Source organism: Haliotis rubra, unplaced genomic scaffold, assembly GCF_003918875.1.
Source record: "Haliotis rubra isolate DU_JTF1 unplaced genomic scaffold, ASM391887v1 Scf170, whole genome shotgun sequence".
NCBI lineage: Eukaryota > Metazoa > Mollusca > Gastropoda > Lepetellida > Haliotidae > Haliotis > Haliotis rubra.
Genome location: NW_025765670.1, coordinates 1,511,772 through 1,532,766, shown reverse-complemented (window position 1 = coordinate 1,532,766; position 20,995 = coordinate 1,511,772). Strand labels below are relative to the sequence as shown.

The 20,995-nt window shown below is 36.8% G+C and overlaps 1 protein-coding gene across 1 annotated transcript; it reads right to left on the bottom strand.

The window, feature by feature from the left end:
- Positions 1 to 71: 71 nt before the first annotated feature.
- Positions 72 to 20,736, bottom strand: LOC124272537 (alanine aminotransferase 2-like). The gene is made up of 2 exons (XM_046707747.1): positions 18,966 to 20,736; positions 72 to 647 (listed from the first exon to the last, which is right to left on the bottom strand). The coding sequence occupies exon 1, from the start codon at positions 20,422 to 20,424 to the stop codon at positions 18,970 to 18,972; it is 1,455 nt and encodes a 484-aa protein (XP_046563703.1). The 5' UTR covers positions 20,425 to 20,736; the 3' UTR covers positions 72 to 647; positions 18,966 to 18,969.
- Between the last annotated feature and the right edge of the window lie 259 nt (positions 20,737 to 20,995).

Here is a 20,995-nt window from a genome sequence, read left to right as displayed (position 1 = left end):
AGTAAGTAAATTAGTTGTTATTGTAAGTTATAATGACATCAACTTAGTACATTCAAAAGGAAAATTTCCTTAAAAAACTACATAAAATCATAAATTGCACCAAACAATGTGGCCTCTATGAACATAATGTTAACTACGCAAGGCACTCCGTGTGTTCAAATCTAAAACATAAAATCTTTGATAATTATCTCTTTTTACGTGCTGTAATGATCGACCCACAAAAAAACAGAACCTCAATAACTTCAATAACAAAGCTGTTTTATATAAACCTTGTTATATTTCAACACATGAAAATATTGACCCCTTTTTAAAAAAAGACAAAAAAACATGAATATAAGTACAAAGTTTTTCCCAGGAACCAGTCGTAGATATAAATTATTCATGTCTGAATATGACAAATATCCTAAACCCACACGTAGTGAAGAACTCCATGTAACTGGAGAATGCGACCACCTTGTATATGACATCTGAATAAACCTAAAACTGTAGTATTTCCTTGGTGCGTTACATCAGCTACACACACTAACTAACTGAAGTGTCTGTAAAATCATTTTCCAGAGCTTGCTCCTCAAGTTTGCAGTCCCGAAATATCTTCATTGATAAGAATACCATTCCACTTCCCTTCGTGTTTTCTGGAACTGATTCAGCTGAAACAAAGTTGATACACCATTATTATTAAACATCATTAAAACTGATAAACTTGACACCTAACATTGCATATTATTTTTCACCAAAAAATTACTTTCTAAAGTCTACTTATAATATTATAACTTGAAATATTGCAGCTATGTGAATTTGAAAACAGCCTGTAACTTATTAACTCAGGACCAGACAATCCAGTGATTGTCATCATCACCATTCGAGTGATAGGGGTTACGGCTATATATCGATATATATCATGGGTGCAATGTGTGAAGCCCATTTCTGGTGTCTCCCGCCGCATATTGCTGGAATATTGTTAAAATGGAGTAAAATCATACTCACTCGATCAATAGTCATTAGCTAAATATCGATCGATTATTGATACATATAGGAGAAGTAACTTTGATCAAAAATGCCCGAAATGTCTGAAAGAATGAATATATTTCACATCACTGGTGAGTGGTGATTACTAACAAGGCAGTGTCCTATCTTTGTGTATTGTGTGAGTAAAGTAAAACTTTCTTCTATCACAATTGTTCATGTACGATATTATAGACTGCACAATTTTCTTATTGATAATAATCAATATTTTTACCTATCAGTGTTATTTCCGATCATTGATCATTTTGGTCAGCCCTAATTGGGATGAATGACATACATCAGCTAGCCACATTACACAATCCTGTCAGTTGCCTCTCTTAGAAGCTGAAGAACAACTCCAATCCCTATCTTCACAGCTGATACACTTGCATTATAACAATGATTTAAGATCTTCTTGATAAGTGAGGGCAAATTTAATCTTGATCATGGTACATTTTTGTGATTTTAAAAGTCCTTAAAATGAGACTGATTTTCTATGGTCAGGGGGCGGTGGGGTAGCCTAGTGGTTAAAGCGTTCGCTCATCACGCCGAAGGCCCGGGTTCGATTCCCCGCATGGGTACAATGTGTGAAGCCCATTTCTGGTGTCCCCCGCCATGATATTGCTGGAACATTGCTAAAAGCGGCGTAAAACCGAACTCACTCACTCACTCTATGGTCAGGGGCACTCATTAGAAATATGATCAAGTACATCAAACCACAAGAGTTGATTAATAATAAGATTACCAGTAATTATTCTGTAAGTGTATACAAAATACCTATACCCCTACCTGTAATTAATATTTTGTTTTATATTCTTTGTTGTTTAATGCTGCACTCAGCAATGTTCCAGCTATGTGGTGTAAATAATCTCGATCTGTAAATAATCGAGTCTGTACCAGACAATCCAGTGATCAAGAGCACCTGTAATTAATATATTTAATGCTAAATGCTAATGCTAATGCTGATAGCTTTGAGGAAATGACAGTAAAATGCCATAGATTTTACAACTATTTCCAAACTCTTCTGGCTTAATTTGTGACATTTTGGGGAAAGACTGCTGCATCCTTTCATTAATGTCAGGCAAAGAGTTGAATAAGTCTTCAGCATGGCATATGATGGAATACCGGTATTAGCATCAACATGATCAATGCATTGATTCAAAAGTGTCACAACATACAAGTAGGAACATCACTATCTCAATAACATTATCACACTTTCCCGAAATATCAGATAGGTGATTTTAACCCTTCAGTTAAGGGCCCACTATTAAACAAATTCAATAGCAGGTTTAAATTTACCTTTCTATCACACATTGGCATCAAATTTGGTTTATACTGCAACAGAGTTTGGTTATACACTGCTTTTAGCAATATTCCGGGCAACATCACGGCAGGGGACACCAGAAATGGGCTTCACATATTGTACCCATGTGGGGATTCAAAGCCAGGGCTACAGTGTTAGGGGAGAACGATTTAACCACTAGGCTACCCTGTTGCCCCTAATGCTGCAACAGCTGTGTTGCTTCCCAACATGATATCTAAATACTTTCTCATCCTTTGGGATATTTTCCAACAAGATGGTTCATAGTTAAAAGACTTTTCTTCGACTGCCCAGTCGTGGTTGAAAATGGAAAAGCTGTGTCAACAACACCATACAGCCTGGAGACACAACCCCAGATTTATGTCGCCATAAGTGTGGAATATTTTGCCACATCAGTGAGCATGAAGATCAGACAAAGAGAGATAGCATCAGTTATGCAGCAGCCTTTAGAAATATGTTGAACACAAGATAAGGTGTAAACAAGTAGCATAACAATGAGTTAGTGGTTCACACACACAAAGGACATGCTACAACAGTCTGGGGAGGACACATGTCTGTGAAAGATATATTCCTTATGCAATAGACACATACCTATTTAAATATGCAATGCCATATTTGCTTTATTCAGAATGGTCCCCAGTATGGTGGCCTAATTTTGGTTGCTGGCGATCTATAGCCGATTTAACATTGTGTTGTGGAAGAATGATTTAGCGTTTTAACATTATCTCACACTAGTTTTAATAGTATGCTTGATTGGCATTTTAGAAGATCCTATTTGATGAACATAAAGAATTTTCTGGATTGCATCTTCTTTTTTATTCTTGGATACAATCTTTAATTGTCTTTGATATAATCTGTGATAATCTGGTCCTTCGATGGCAGCATTTTAAAAGTATAAATATATTTATTCGTACTATATGACCTTTTTGTCGGCACAATATGGCTGAAATATTGCGGATGTGACTCTTTTGACTTTTTCGGTATGTTCAGGGATTTATCAGAGTTGTTTGTTTGGGGGACCAGGAGACTGAAAGACTTTATGTGTTGGGGCCTACTACAAAATTGGTCTCCCAGAGAGTTGGGTTTCGCCCTTTTAAATGTTCAAAAGAATGGGCATCACACCATGTGGGAATCGAACCGGACGCCGGTCACGGAATGAGCAGCTTTAACCACTAGGCTACCTCCCAGAGGAAAGTTAAAAACAGTGTTCAAAAGTCATTTGTTGAAAGTATGGAGCAAAAAGTGTACACCTTACTGAAAGATCATGAGTCATTCAACTGTGTATTGTATTTTAATGATTACATAAAGAAATTAATTATAAGTAGTATGACATGTTTCAGTGTCCATGGTTCAAGAATTAAAGCAAACTGAAGATGATCAAGCTGATGTAAACTTTTGCTGTGTCATGTGATTTTCCTTTACATAATGAGAGTGAGTTGGGTTTTACACTGCTTTTAGCAATATTACAGCAATATTCCAGCAATATCATGGCGGGTGACACCAGAAATGGCTTCACACATTGTGTCCATATGTGGAATCGAACCCGGGTCTTCTGCGTGACGAGCGAACACTTTAATCACAAGGCTACCCCCATGCCCCTTCACTTACATAATGTTTGCCCTAGGTATAAAAATTTAGGAATCATCATGACTCCCTGGTGTCATGGGAGGGAGTTTTGGACATGTTTTTGGGGAGTCAACTTCAGTTGGAACTTTCATCAAGACATCAACTATGATTGTTTAATAACTACAAAAAACAAGGCAGGTCAGGCATTTAATCAGAAATCAGTAGTTAACTGACAAACATTTAGTTTCAGAAGTTCAAAAGTTTTATCTGAACTAAGGGCCCAGTAGCATTGCGTCAACAATGACGGAAGCTTCTAAATTCACTGCATATTTGAGATAATTTGTGTGTCAAATATGCAGGTTTTCTGCTTGACATGGCAAATACTGCTTACATAAGCAGCATGCAGCTTATATACTCAATATGTTATATTTGGGACTGAACCCCAAAAGTACTGGAATCTTTACTCTGAGAATCCTACATCTATACCAGATATAGCACATGTTACATAATGACCATTTTCTAAATGGCATTGCGTATTCATGCAGCTTTTAGCTTTGTATGGGAATCAGAGGTTTATTATCTCTTTCAGAAACTTGTATCTCTCTTTGGATCTGACATGGAACTATATAAGTAACACTTTCAAACTAGTTTTAGTTTTATAAACACCAGGAGTAAGTTTGTTCCCCATCATTCCATTTCTGACAACAAATTTAGGCCAGCCCAATTTTATTTCTTGTTTTACAGATTTTTGTTCTCAGAAATCCTAAAGGCTGGAGGGAACAAAATAAAAATAAAATCACCAGTCAAAGTAATATTCCTTCTAAACACTAAAAGTATTTTACTTTTGGCAATTTATGAAGTGTATATGGGGCAAAAAACAATCTATAAAAAATTTCTTGTAAGTTTACATTTTTGGCCAATAAAAACATTAGGATTTTATTTTTGAGCAGGGAAAATTAACTTTGATTTTTATTTTTATTCTTGAAAACATAAAACAAGAAATAAAATTGGTCTGGCCTTAACTAGTTTCAGAAAGCAATCCCCTTGATTATTTTTTGCCCCAAACACTTAATGCTTCAAATATGGTACATAACTTGCTGAAGTGTATATGTAAATCCAGCTATGAGTTTATAGTGATCGCATATCTATGTAGCACATATATCATATTAATGTATACTCAGCATGATTATTAAAAGGTCACCTACGTGTGTAGGACGTTACACATTAACCTAACCTGGCCTGACAAGAATCCACAGGCCGGAGTAAGATGTGAGAGTGAGTTTAGTTTTCTGCCACACTCAGTAATATTCCAGCTATATGGTGGCGGTCTGTAAATAATCGAGTCTGGACCAGACAATCCAGTGATCAACAGCATGAGCATCGGTCGACGCAATTGGGAACCGATGACATATGTCAATCAAGTCAGCGAGCCTGACCACCTGATCCCTGTAGTCGCCTCTTATGACAAGCATGGGTTGCAGAAGATCGATTCTAACTGGGATCTTCACGGGTCAAGTAAGATGTGATCAACTGGAACAAGCAAGACAAATCTCTTCCCCTCCCTGAAACTTAAAAGAGCAAACTCCTTGACTGTTGCTTGTAGTCCCTTGCCACGAATAGCTGTAAAACTGCCGATTAGTGGCGTTTCAATTAATTGAAATAATCAAAGAATGGTCGCAGTGACCAAATGACCAAGCAATCGATCACATTTTCTCATAATCGAACACAAACGATTTTGGTACTACTGTTTAAGTCTTTGAAACACTTGACAATTGAACATATCTTCGAAGTTTTCAGGACCTGAAAACTTATTTAATTCTTAGAAAACTCACTTCAATAACACAAAATTCATGACCGAATATTTCTTGAAGACTCCAGGAACTTCATGTTCATCATATATTAGTCATCACTTTAAAGTGACAAGTTGCATCATGTTATACATATCTGCAATAACAACCTGAATAGGAAAATCTGAAAAACACGCTAACCATGCAATTTTTTTCGATGATTGCTCATTGGTAATGAAGCAATCATCAATTGTAAGATTTTAACCAATTCCCAACACTACTGCCGATGCGGTGCTAAGCAATATTCCCTAATGAACTGCTTCAAGTACAATTTTTATGGGCAAATGTCTGTCTCTCCCATGCATGCAATACATGACCAGCAGCCATCTATATGGGTATAAAAAATGTTTCATTACAATTTACAAATGCAAATGAACTACGCTCTTGGAAATTGGCAATGTGATGTTTTATGTATATTTTTATCTGGGGCTTTAATGAGTACTCAAGGACCCAAGGACGGGTCAGTTTCAGTAAATCTGACTACATGTACTTGATTATTTGCAAAAGTTAGATAAATCTAATTCACATACTTTGTCAATTTCCACACATGAGAATAAAAGAAAAACATGTCATAAAGTCACAGAATCTACGCTAACAGTGAGAGTTGGTGTATACAAAATTGCATCCACAGTGTTTCGAAGCTATAGTAATTTTATTAGATGATTGTTCCATCAGTTATTTAATCATATGCAAAATAATACTGATAATTCTCATAACACTGCCCCAAATAGATTTCATTTTATCAACACTTCACATGAGATTCTTGATATTACAAAATAATCTGTTTGATTGGCATTTTAGAAGTTGATGGATAATGAAAGAGGAAGCCTATTCAATTCAATCGAACATATTTGTTAATACTATCTTTTATAATAACAACAACAATTTATTTCAACTTAATTATGAAGTGACGCTCAGTGGCTCGTATAGCTTCTTATCCTGTCGTATGGCGCATATATTTTATCAAGAAGTCCTTTATCTGGATATTATATACATGTAACATGGATGTATTCCTCATGTTGTCTTACTTAATCCCTGTTACATGTATATAAGTCGGTTCTGTGCTGTATTACTTTACTCTTGCTTGACAACGGTATAAGAAGCTATACCGAAACGTTGCATCATAATAAATAAAGAAGTTGTTATCCATAAAGAATTATACTTTTCTATTACAAAAATAATAGAACAAATATGTAGTGATAATTAATTAAATTAGTGAATTGGAGGTCTAATAATACTGTGAAAAATTCTACAGTTGTCTGAGACATGTTAATGTTCGTCAGCGCCATTGCCAGGCACATCGTATTTCGGTCAACATGTCCCAGAACGTTACAGGTGTGATTACTTCCATGTTATGTAAGCTAGTTACTGCCTAGCTAATTATAGAAGCTTCATAAGCCTACAGGCTGAACTCATGATACAGAAAATGAATTACTATCAAGTATCCAGAGTAGGTCGAGCTGTCCCACTCCCCTCCCCTGACTCCCCATGGCCCCTTCCCCATCCCCGTCTTCCAAAGCACTGGAGCTGAACAAGCTATAACCCATAAAAGCACCGCTTTCATGATCTGCATATATCTGAAGACTTCTGCCAATTTCTGGTTCACTTTTAAATGTGTTATTACAGTTTTAAATTTTACATACACGTACTCTAAATTTGGTGTGACTATTGAGGGGGTAAACAACTATTGCCACAGCGATAGTCTATTGCAACATACTATTGCGATAGCGATAGTCTACTGCGACCAACTATTGCCATACTTTTGCACACAAAAATTCTCCTTGAATTGTCTCAATTGTGTTCAAGTTATTGGTTGAACAAAAATATGCCTTTTTTAAGGTTATAAATATGTAAAACTTAAAGATTAGAAAATTGGAACCAAACTTTGCAGTGCACCTCTTCTTCAAGCAAACAAGCAAATATGTCTTCGGACGAATAGACCAATGGACTGGTGGATAGAATTCCATGGTGCAACTGTATATTTTTTGTATCAAGGGTATAAATATCGGAAACAAAAAAAATTCCTTCATCATTAAACAGGACATAATAATGATAGACAAGTGTGTTATTTTCCTCATTACATGAATGCCTTGTGTTATAGTTAAGACGGATTATGGACTGGTGTGACGTTTTCATAAACAGCAGGACCACTACGGATCAGTGACTGTGTCCTCAGGATCCAGGTCATTCAGTTAACATGGGTAATCTGGCTTAACCTTGCTGACAATGTCAGTGTTTACTTCAGTACATATACTGGATACAGTAGTTACTGTATTACCTCTGTGAAGAACCCTGTTCAAATAAATGTTGTCAGTGTTTACTGAAGTACATGTACCAGTTACAATGATTATCGCATTACCTCTGTTAAAAACCCTGCTCCAATAAACAACCCAAGATCTCTGTCTAGGCAAATCTTTGAGTGACCTTAAAAAGTGCCCTGTATAAATAAGCAGGATGGGACGGAAAGTTTACAAGCCCCTAATATTTTCTTGTATTTATTGTATATGTAAAACACATCTGTCGTTTACAAGCCCCTGATATTTTCTTGTATTTATTGTATATGTAAAACACATCTGTCGTTTACAAGCCCCTGATATTTTCTTGTATTTATTGTATATGTAAACACATCATTATTACAAGCCCCTAATATTTTCTTGTATTTATTGTATATGTAAAACACATCTGTCGTTTACAAGCCCCTAATATTTTCTTGTATTTATTGTATATGTAAAACACATCTGTCGTTTACAAGCCCCTGATATTTTCTTGTATTTATTGTATATGTAAAACACATCTGTCGTTTACAAGCCCCTGATATTTCTTGTATTTATTGTATATGTAAAACACATCTGTCGTTTACGGCCCCTAATATTTTCTTGTATTTATTGTATATGTAAAACACATCTGTCGTTTACAAGCCCCTAATATTTTCTTGTATTTATTGTATATGTAAAACACATCTGTCGTTTACAAGCCCCTAATATTTTCTTGTATTTATTGTATATGTAAAACACATCTGTCATGGTCAAAACTGGGTTACATAACTGCTAAGTGGCTATTATCAAAATTATTTTTCGCCGAAAAGAGTTCGCTCACTACAGGTATGTCACTGACAACAAATTTAACGTGTACAGTTTTACGGAATGTCCCTTTTATCACGTCTAACCATTGGTGTTTTTTATGGCCAATATGGTATGTCAATACTATGAATCACAAGATTAGGCAAAATGTCAACGCTGGTCACAGGAAACAAATATTCAGCAGGAAAGAAGGCAAGTAGAAGCTTAATGCTGTTTTGAAGTAACCATACCTTATGTCAGTTCTCCGTCATCTAGTGACTGCTTGTTGCATGCATGACTGACACCAGTGTATGAAATAAGCCAAAAATCCAGCCAGATATCAGGGCTGGTAACTTCAAAATGTTACCAGCCCAAAATGGATTTAACCAGACCAAATATGGTGAATTTACTCAGATGTATGGAACATCTAAAAAATTTACCAGACCATCGGGCTGGCTAGTTGTAAATTTAGACCGTCCGTCAGAAATCTAGACCGTCTCGGGCAGTCGGACGGCCTTATTTCATACATAGCTGACACCCTCGACAACGCATGAGTGGTTAACAAATAACGAACATAGGGGTATAATGGAAAACTAAGTTCTATGGATAGTCAACTTCTTTATTGCAATGAGTGCGACGTTTTGGTGTAGGTACTAACACCGTTATCAAGCAAGTGATACAACATTTTGAAACAAGGAGAATATATACATTGCTGCATAGTGAGTATATACAATTAACATGGTTGATGTACATTGGATATTTGATAAGTGATTTGAGCAGAGGAGGTTGATGTACAGAGTGATTGACTGTGATTAGAGTTGAGTTTATACAATTGATGAGTTTGACGTATAATAAACTCCTTGTTTCAAATCGTTGTATCACTTGCTTGATAACGGTGTTAGTACCTACAATCAAACGTCGCACTCATTGCAATAAAGAAGTTGACTATCCATAGAGCTTAGTTTTCCTTCATCTTGGTATAATGTTTGATGGTTATGTTGAGCAAAATTCCAGCTATATGTCAACATAACTTGTTTTAGGTTTGCCTGCCATGCTTTAGAAATGCTCAAAATGGAAAATGTCGAGACTTGCAACTTCTGACTTTCCTCCCAAACATCGGTTATCAGGTATAAAAATAACAGAATGTTGTTCAATGAGTGATCCAAGCTAACTTTCTCACTTCTCAAACTCTTGAAAAAGTCTTTTTCAGACTGGCCCAACCTCATTATTACTGTCATAGAGCCGAGTGCAGCTTTAAACAACAAACAAACAAAATGGCACAGCAATGACATTGTGTCATAGGTTGTATTGTTCACTTGAAATGAATAGTCATGCCCAAGGTCAAGGTCAGATTAAGAATAAACTAGGAGGTGTTTTTCAGGCATTGACGTCACCACCAAAGTAAGTTTGCTCACATCCTTGGTAAGTTGAAACTTGTCCTCATGAAACCTTCAACCACCCATAGAGAAGAAATCAGTCACAATCTGAACAAGGGTGGTGAAATTATTTCACACCAACAAAGATCTTTTGGACATGAGAGGACAATATTTTATTCTTTGGAGAATGCTTTTGTCACAAATATCCACACAAATCTTTACAATTAGTGGGCCAGTTTAACTGAGAAAGTACTTATTCCATGACAAGGGTTAACATGGTTAAGAATTTGTTGACATCTAAAGATAATGCAGAAGAGAAATTTGAATGTGTTTAAATTCATTGTTACCATGAGAACCTACAAAGTTTTAGCTCACTCAGTCACTTCAACTCAATCAACACTGAAAATTCTTTCAAATATGTTTCTTCAAATATGTTTCAATTTTAGACAAACTAGCCATAAATTAAAATGACCTATATCCTGTTAAAAAAGTAGTAAGTTTAAATTTACTTTGAACGTTTTGGGACTCAGGAGGACAATAATTTTACAGTACCTTAACCCCCTTTGAATATACAGCCCTGAACAATCCCAGTTGATAATCTAAACTACTAATTACTAATTATATGTATCTATTTACAAAACATATCAAAATTTATGCAACAATTCTATTTCTTTTTAAAAAAACAATAATTAAATGAAAATTAACAGTAGTAAAAAGATCCTAACAGTTTATACATTTGAAATACTTATCCCTTGTGATGGAAAAATCAATACAGTCAAGCAGGACGTGCTTGACCGTGATTCTCCCATCACAAGGGGTACAAAGCGGAGGATCCTCACTTTTTAATAAGTATTCATGTGTATATCTTGTATGGCCAATGAGACATCGGCGCATAATGACCTTCTGAAATCTAGACTGAATGATAGTTAGTTTACTTGATGTAATTAATTGATACCTACTTGGGTGTCCAACTTCATCTGCATCAGATCATGGCTCAGTGAGCGAGTGAGATATGAAGTGAGTGAGTGAGTGAGTGAGTGAGTGAGTGAGTGAGTGAGTGAGTGAGTGAGTTTAGTTTTACACCGCACTCAGCAATATTCCAGCTATATGGCGCAGTCTGTAAACAATCGAGTCTGGACCAGACAATCCAGTGATCAACAACATGAGCATCGATCTGTGCAATTGGGAACCGATGACATGTGTCAATCAAGTCAGTGAGCCTGACCACCCGATCCCGTTAGTCGCCTCTTACGACAAGTATGGGTTATTGAAGATCAATATTCTAACCCAGTGTCACGGATTTGTTAAGTGCTGCCTTAGCAGCAAAATCGGCCATTGTGTTCCCAGAAATGCCAACATGGCTGGGTAACCAACAAAAGACTCACCATATAAGGGGATGCTGGGCCTGTATGTATAAAACAAGTAGATGTCTAAAATAACATAGGCTGATATTTGGCTCAGAGCTCAGTTCAGTGTGTCAGATAAAAACATAAAGTTATATTATAAAACAATTGTTTAGGAACGAGTGTAGATGTACCTGCTTCCTTAAAAGACAGATATCTCTGAAGATTAGTTATTCTTAACTTGAATATCAAACATTCTCAACAAGTTTTAATCGTTATTCTAAATATCCATTCTCAACAAGTTTTAATAACATTTATCATGTTTACACTAATAATAACACTTATTAACAGTAAACGAGTATTTCTACACATTTTACAAATTTCTGGTTGATAGGAAAATAACCACTGGTGAGCAGCTTTTCAATTTTCATATTTATTTTCATATTTCAGTTTTTGTGTGCAGGTTATAAACCTTTCAGATTTTTCAGCCTTTAGCACTAAGATAGTCATAAGTTAATGTTAATGTATAGCACTTACGACTATCTTAGCGCTAAGAGAGCTTCGAAAATCTAGGCCCTGGGTAAGAAAGTCTAAACTGGATTTGGCTTAGTATGATAAGATAACAGAAAGTTTACCTCTATTTATAGATCATATCTGAGAACCTGCTAAATCTGAAGTATTGCAAGTTTGCTGTACATCATGTACATTAGGCAGTCAGCCAAGATACAGCTGTAATTCAGGATTTTTATACTCCTTACACAGTCGAACCTCACTTATTCAGACACAGGCATTTATAAATATTGTCTCAAAAACAAAGTTTTGGACATATGAACCTCATGTCATGTATGAACCCCCATCCAAATTCTCAGAAGGTAAAACAAAACATACTGATACAAAAAGCATGAGACTATTGGAGAAAAAAGCTTAGTAATAAATAACATTAGGGCTGCCAGAATCCACTATTAGCCAAATATAATACATATCATGAATATTGGGTAACGGATAGAATAACAATTTGGCAGTTGATGCATCATTCATGATAATCCGTGAAACAATAAGAAATATTCTTTGACATGTTTTGACCATAATGACAATGCAAATTTATCCCAACAATGACCAATGACCAATGACCACTTTACTGTCAAATTAAATATATAGGCAGGGGTGGAAATAATATAGCCCGAGTCCAGTGGGTTTTCTTGGCAATTTATATGCACTGTACCGCTGTCCAGTTGACTTTCCAATGTTAATATGTTCTTTTGTAAAAATCACATGAAAACAGCTGGTATAGTGGAAAAATTATCAGGGCAAGTGATTTTACATGTGCCACTGTACCGGAGTACACTTGCAATTTTAAAGTTATTTCCACCCCTGATAGGAATGTTGGCTATACCCTGCCTAGCTTGGATATATTCCATTTTACAATTCTTGTTTTGATAATAATTAATTCAAGTAAAAAACTTCTAGAAATTGATCGGAATAGTGCGGAATTGAATTTTAAAAGGGTATACGGTTTGATTCATTGAATATGCAAACGAATTGTAACAACTGTAAACAACATTATCTCCTTTAGTTAATTCAGGGGAACTCTGGTAAAAACATTTAAGTAGGAACATCACCATGATCACTAGACATACTGATTTCCCCTTTACTTTGTACTTCCTGTTGTGCTTAACAATATTGAATGAAATCTTAGATAGAATATTCAAATAGTTTATTGATACAAGTCCAGATAGCCTATGAACATTTTGTATAACCAGCATGTTCAAGAAAATGCATGATTAAATTTATTACTGAAATCACATGACATTTTGCTCCTTTAAGGTTGAATTGCAAAATGTGGGCGGTGGGTAGCCTAGTGGTTAAAGCGTTCGCTCGTCACGCCGAAGGCCCGGATTCGATTCCCAACAAGGGTACAATTTGTGAAGCTCATTTCTGGTGTCCCCCGCCATGATATTGCTGGAATATTGCTAAAAACGGCGTAAAACCATATAAGTCAGTCAGTGAATTGCAAAATGCAGCGAAACACAACGCGGTTCATTTTGGTAATTGAAATTTACAGTCCGGAACCAGAAACAAATTGAGAATAAATGAATCACATTTTGATAGCACACATTTCGTTTTGCATAAATATTGTGCATTTGATGAAGTTTCCAGGTATTTGGGTCGGGATAAGCAAGGTTGTATGGTGTAATCAAATACCAAATAGTATCCAAATATGTCAACATTACAAGTAAAACCTGAATTTTTGACATTGTTTTGACTATACTAACATACCATGCATTCAGTCCTTGAAAGATTCATGTAGATAACTCAGTATTGTATATTGGTGACTTCTCATGTGAAAAGTCACAGTACCATATTTACCATATTAAGCGCATCACTCCAAATAGACCAATCAGTAATCTTTATAACTTGTATATAACAGCTTCCTCTGCTATAAACAAACAAATGTTTACAAGACAGTGTATAGTGTGGATTTATACCATTTATACCCAGGGGCAGAAATAACTTTTAAATTGCTAGAGTACTCCGGTACAGTGGCACATGTAAAATCACAATTTTTCCACTATACCGTCCGTTTTCTTATTGATTTCTTAAATAAACAACATAATTAATATTGGAACGTCAACTGGACACCGGTACAGTGTGATATACAAATTTGCTTGCCCAACAGAAAAAGACACTGGACTCGGGCGTCGGGCAATGGGTTATTTCCACCCCTGTATACCATACATAAGCAGCACGAATGGCTTACAGAATTGCCTTTCAGATATCATCAAGTTTTAGTAATGTTTGATCTGTTTGTTAACTACCACTTTTCTCCGAAACAAATTTATCATGTGGTGTAATGTTTCAAAAAGCACCCATTTGTCAATTTTCTAAGCACCCAAGGTGTTTATCAAGAAGAATATGATATATAGAGAGTATGGTTTTGTTTGGTTTGGTTTGTTGTTGTTTAATGCCGGACTCAGCAATATTCCACCTATATGACAGTGGTCTCTAAATAATTGAGTCTGGACCAAACAATCCAGTGATGACAGACTGTAAATGATTGAGTCTGGACCAGACAATCCAGTAATGCAGACCGAAATGATTGAGTCTGGACCAGACAATCCAGTGATCAACATCACTAGTATAAATCTATATAGAAGTACAGAGTATGATTAGTAAACATAAGAGACTGAATAATATCTTAAGACTCTCGCTTCAAACTGAAGCTGTGACTTTGCCTAAAATGCAAATTCTATCTCAAATTCCAAACAAAGTGTCCTGGCTTACAATTTTGGGAAAAACACTTCAAATTTGTGATTTTGTTAATGGTTTTGTCCCCTAAAATCAGAGCATTAAGACGATTGAACATTAAACACTGATACATCTACCCTTGTCCTGACACCTTTACAAAACTATGTCATTAATTACAACTGATTAACACATATTGGGGCAGTTTTACTCAAATTACGAATTTATTATAAACATTTCATGCAGTCTTGGACCAAATATGGACCTCAAAGTATAGACTACTTAAACCACTGTATACATAAGTCAAGCTATTTTTCACAGATGTCTGGTGTGGATTTCTAAGGAATTTGATTTATTATTACTGACACACACATAACAGGCTATATAAAAAATAAAAATTAGACCCTTCAACATGGTCATTCTTACAAGGGTGAGTGAGTGAGTGAGCTTAGTTTTACGCCGCATTTAGCAATATTCCATCAATATTACAACAAGTGAGTGAGTGAGTTTGGTTTTACACCACTTTTAGCAATATACCAGCTATATCACAGTGGGGGACACCAGAAACGGGCTTCACACATTGAAGCCATGTGGGGAATTGAACCCAGGTCTTCAGCATGATGAGCGAACACTTAAACCACTAGGCTAGCCCACCACCCCAATATTTCAACGAGGACACCAGAAATGGACTTCACACATTGTACCCATGTGGGGAATCGAACCCAGGTCTTTGGCGTGACAAGTGAACACTAACCACTAGGCTACCGCTCCTCTTACAAGGGAATTATTTAGACCAAACAGGGCTCCAGATAAGGGCCGTATCGGCGTATGTACGGATCAAAAATATACACGATACGGTAGGAAATATTTTACAAAATGTAGCAGATACGCAACACAGCAATGGTGTACGGTCTTAGAATCATTTGCAGACGTATTTATCTGAAAATTATTGTTTTATTGTTTATTGACCTGTACTCCTGGTGTTTAAAGATTATCTGGAGCCCTGCCAAAGATAGGATATATAGCATGCAAGAGAAAAAATTCACTATTCAGATCACACAGAGATGAAAGGTAAAAACATTGTTGGTTTATGGATTTTTATGCAAATGAAGTCATGCTTGGAGTACCTGCGAAGCTGTGAATAATATTGGAGTTAAAATATTCAGTCATTGGGCATGAACTGTATGTCCAGGTCATGGACTATTGGATATAATTCTTCATAAGGGTAACAGACATTATTTACAGTTTTCAAAATGGCTGCACCACACGTTCAACTGTAAATGTTTATTTTTTCAAGACTTGTTATTTTCTAAAGATTCCTTTTTGACGTACACACAATAAAATGAGAAATGCAAAAGATGGTACCTCTTAACGAACCAGACAAATCAATACTGGACACAAATACATTCACAAGTCTTTCAATTAACAGATTTGGGAATGTCTTGTTTATTTTTCATTTCATATTGCAGTGATGTTTAAACTTCTACACTTTAATGTTATTAATTCAGATTATTACATGAGCAAGTGTGTCATACAACTTATACGTAAAAAGGGTGAAACTTTGTATAATTTTGCATGAGTTTCATATGTCATATGACATGCTTGCCAGGGGTTCAAATTTTTTTTTAAAAGCCACTTGCCACAGGGCAAGTGACTTTAAGAAAGTAACTTGTCCTGACTAATTTTCCACTTGCCCTGATTTTATGACATAATTATGATGATGTAATTATGAAAGAAGAAATCAACATGGTATTTGATGTTAATGTTTACTGGACTATTGATTGTAAAGTTATAAATAGCAAAGAAAGATTGCTCTACTTTATTATCATTGTGAAATGTAATAGCTACATTTTGAGCAGATATGAAATTAAATCCAAGTTTATTTGCGGTTTGAAACCATAAGTGGAAATTATCTAGTAGCCCACGGACAAGTAAGATACCACTATTTGATTGCCCGAAATGAAAACTGACTTGTCCCGGGCGTCGGGCGATGGGATTTTTGAACCCCTGCTTGCTTGAGTGTAATAACTTCTGTATTATCCATTTTATTCATGTACATTTGTGCAGTAAAACACGATATGCAAGTGTGACAGCCCTGTTCATTGATTTTACGTTCAATTGTTTAATGACGTCACAGACGACAAAATACAGAAACAATGGTTGCTAGGCAACAGTGATATGTGCACATATGCATATATGATATATGACATTGGTTATGTTTCACCATATGGGTAATTATATATAAATCATTGTCACACCAGGCTGTCAGGTAGTAATACTACTATGTCATGCAGACCCTTAAAAAACCAAGTATATCAATTACAGAACATGCAAGTCTGTAATAAGAGACGATATTTGGCAAATCTGGTTTAATGCAGTTTCAGGGACGAAGAAAGTCTTTTGTTTTATTTATATTTCATTTCATTGAAATAATTACAAACTGTTGCAGGTTTTTCTGTAAAATATGTTCATTTCAGAGATTATATGTAGGTATAGCTGCATAATTTGTCGGTGGTGATATGTTAAACCTGACATGACATACATGATGGGCTTAATGCACGACTTGTAGAGCATGAGGATGAAAATGGTCATGATTTCACACACACACAAAAAAACATAACAAATTTGGAAAAATGTTTAGCGAGGAAGAGACCTGAAGTACCATTTATAATTGCTTCAGACTGACCATCACTGGTCAACTGGCCAACAATCTGTTGACTAATGCGGTTTCTGGGCATCAAAATATGCCTACAGCAGCTTATGCTTGTTGTAAATGTAAGAGGGGACTGAGCAGATTGGATAGTGAAGCTCAGGGACAAGGTCGATTGCATGTCATACAGTGAACTAAAGTTATAACATACTCAAAACGACCACTAACTTTAGTTTGTTATAACCATATTTCATTATACATATTTTGACTAATAATAAATAAAATAAGTGCAAGGACCAAGAATGCAGTTTCTTATCTGCTATTTCATTACAAGCATATTAGCTACAACACAGCTTACTGAAAATGAATTGTGTGGAGTGTTGCTCATGATGTGAATCACCTGATTGTCTGCCTGGATATATCTGGGCTATTGCTGAGTGTGGTGTTTAAAAACAAATAAAACATGAAAAAGACTTGTTTAGGTCTAACCTGATGCATTTCTGTTGCTGATGATCACAAATAGCGACTACTCCTCAGTCACAAAACCACTATAAAGTAGTGTTGGAAATTGGTTGAAATTTCACAATTGATGATTGCTTCATTACCAACGAACAATCATCGAAAAAAATTGGTTAGCGTCATTTTTCAGATTTTCCTATCCAAGTTATTATTGCTGATATGTATAACATGATGCAACTTGCTACTTTAAAGTGATGACTAATATATCATGGGCATAAACTTCCTGGAGTCTTAGAGAAATATTCAGTCATGACTTTTCAGTTAGTGAAGTGAGTTTTCTAAGAATTAAACACGTTTCAGGCCCTGACAACTTCTAAGATATGTTCCATTGTCAAGTGTTGCAAAGACTAAAACAGTAGTTCCAAAATCGGTTAATATCGATTATGAGAAAATGTGATCGATTGCTTGGTCGTTTGGTCACTGCGACCAATCTTCGAGTATTTCAATTAATCGGAACACCACTTCTATAAAGAACAACAATTTAATTGTTTTACACTTCTCGAGGAAAAATAATACCTAGGGGATTATAGTCCTCAAGGAACAATTTACCTATCTATTTGTTACTTTCAAGGAACAACATTTACCTGTTTACATATACTTCTTGTGTAACAACAATTTACATTTACCTGTTTACTTGTACTTCTCGAGGAACAACAATTTATATATAATTATCTATTCCTTTGGGCTTTTCAAGGAACAACATTATACGTGTTTATTGATAATTCTTGTGTAACAGACACGTTAAGGTCCAGGTTAGAATGAACCTTCAGTAACCCATGCTTGTCGTAAGAGGCGACAAACGGGGTCGTGTGGTCAGGCTCTCTGGCTTGGTTGACACATGTCATCGGTACGCAGTTGCGCAGATCGATGCTCATGCTGCTGATCACTGGATTGTCTGGTCCAGACTCGATTATTTACAGACCGCCGCCATATAGCTGGATTATTGCTGAGTGCGGCGTAAAACTAGACTCACTCACTCTTGTGTAACAACAATATATATTTAACTGTTATTTGTACTTTTAGAGGAACAATAATTTACCTGTTTATTTGTACTTCCCGAGGAACTTCAGGTGGAAGGTACGGAAATGCTTCAACACCAGTTCGATCTCTTCAAGGGGAGGTAGGATGGTTATGCGGAAATGGTAGGTTCCGTCTCTCTGTGCAAACCCACTCCCAGGAACAGTACAGATTCCAGTCTCCTCCAAGAGACTGAAACAGTAGAACGCATCCGGCGCCTGGTTGTTTTTCTTTGCTTCTTCAACAGCCTTTGGGGGCAGGAAAATCTGTGGGAAGGCATACATGGCACCTTGAACTTCATTACATGTGATCCCATCAATAGAATTAAAAGTATCGGTCACAAGGCGAGCTTTCTTCTTCAGTAGCAACAGAACTTCCTCCTTTTCTTTAATGAAAAGTTCATAAGATGGCTCCCCTTGTACGGGAGGGTTTGTGACCACATCCATGACGACCTGTCCTGAGACAGGTGGGCACAGTTTGGCAGAGATGCTCTTAAGATACTGCACACGGACAGCTGGGTCAAGGTTGATGACCTCCGCGTATCCCCCTCGGTAGCCACACTCGCCCATGAAGCCTTTCGATGCCGACATGAACGATGACAGCTCCATTTGGTTGTATTCAGGTCCCATTTCCATGAGAACTTTCTTGAAGGAGAAGAACTCGCTGCCTTGTGCATAGATGTTATGCTGATACACCTCGTCAGCCAAAATAAACAGGTTTTCTTGTTTAGCGAATCGGATTACAGCCTGAATGTTCTCTTTGGTCAGCACTTGCCCTGTTGGGTTACCAGGATTAATAATGACAATCGCCCTTGGTTTACAATGAGATTTGGCTTCAGTTATAGCTCTATTCAATTCATCGACTTCCAAACCCCAGTGCTTTTCTTCATCCAGGTAATATTTGATGGGGTAGGCATTGTACTCCGCAATGGCCGCCGAGTACAGAGGGTACTGAGGTACTGGAATCATGATACCAGCTCGCTCATTCCCACCCTTTCCAGTCAGCAACAGTGTCAGGATTGACTTGATTCCATCACTGGCTCCAGTGGACATTATAATGTCATCAGGATTTGAAGGAAAACCATCTCTCTGAGTGATGTAGTTGGCAATATCCTCTCTTATCACAGCCACTCCTGCACTGTCACTGTACGACCCAAGGCTTGCTCCTCGACACCCACCCAAAATACGCCTTGCCCGGTTTTTAGCATCCTCGGGGAAATCCTGACTATTCAGCAGATCCGGGTATGTACACAAGGCAAGCACCTGGCGTATAAACGTTATCGGTTTTTGTCCGGTTGCATGGCAATCGCCAATATTTGCCTTTACCACCTTTTCAAAAGACTTTTTGGCTCCGTTTTTTATTTCTTGATCGATTTCATTGGCCCGTGTTACAATTGGTCCTCGGACTGCATACTCCATAAGTTTGACGTTCGGGTTTAGTGTTTCCACAGTCAAAACCTTGTCTGTGCCTTGAGAGCCCATCTTGTCAGTTTGATATTGCACACAATGCAGAGAAAATGACTTACTACTTGATGCAGTCGGCTGATAATGTGTATTTCCAACAGCTTCAGCCTTAGATGTCTGACTCCAGCAACGCACCGTTATTATATGAACCCGGCTTACACAACCGACACTATTTTAGTCTCGACGCTTTGCTTCCTCCAGTTGTTTCGTCAGCTGAGCAGGGGCGGATAACTCTAAATGATGTAAAGCCACAGTTCACCTTCACGGAAGGTCACTACACAATGTGTGGTCGGCACGTACAAATGTGTGAACGGATTTATCAAGTGCGAGTCCACGTATTTGGCTGAACATTTACACGTATTCACCCCGATCTCTGATCTCATGGGGAAGGATGTGATGGTTTATTGTCATCGTAACACCTGGTATATTGAGGACGCCACGCCCCCCTCGCTGAACCAACACTAGATCAAGGCACACTCGCTGATATATAATATCGACAATAAAACACCTGAAGCGGGAAATATTGGAAAGCTAAACAAAATTACGCGCGGAGTCCGAGAAGAGGATAAACATAATTGCAGGGTTTAAT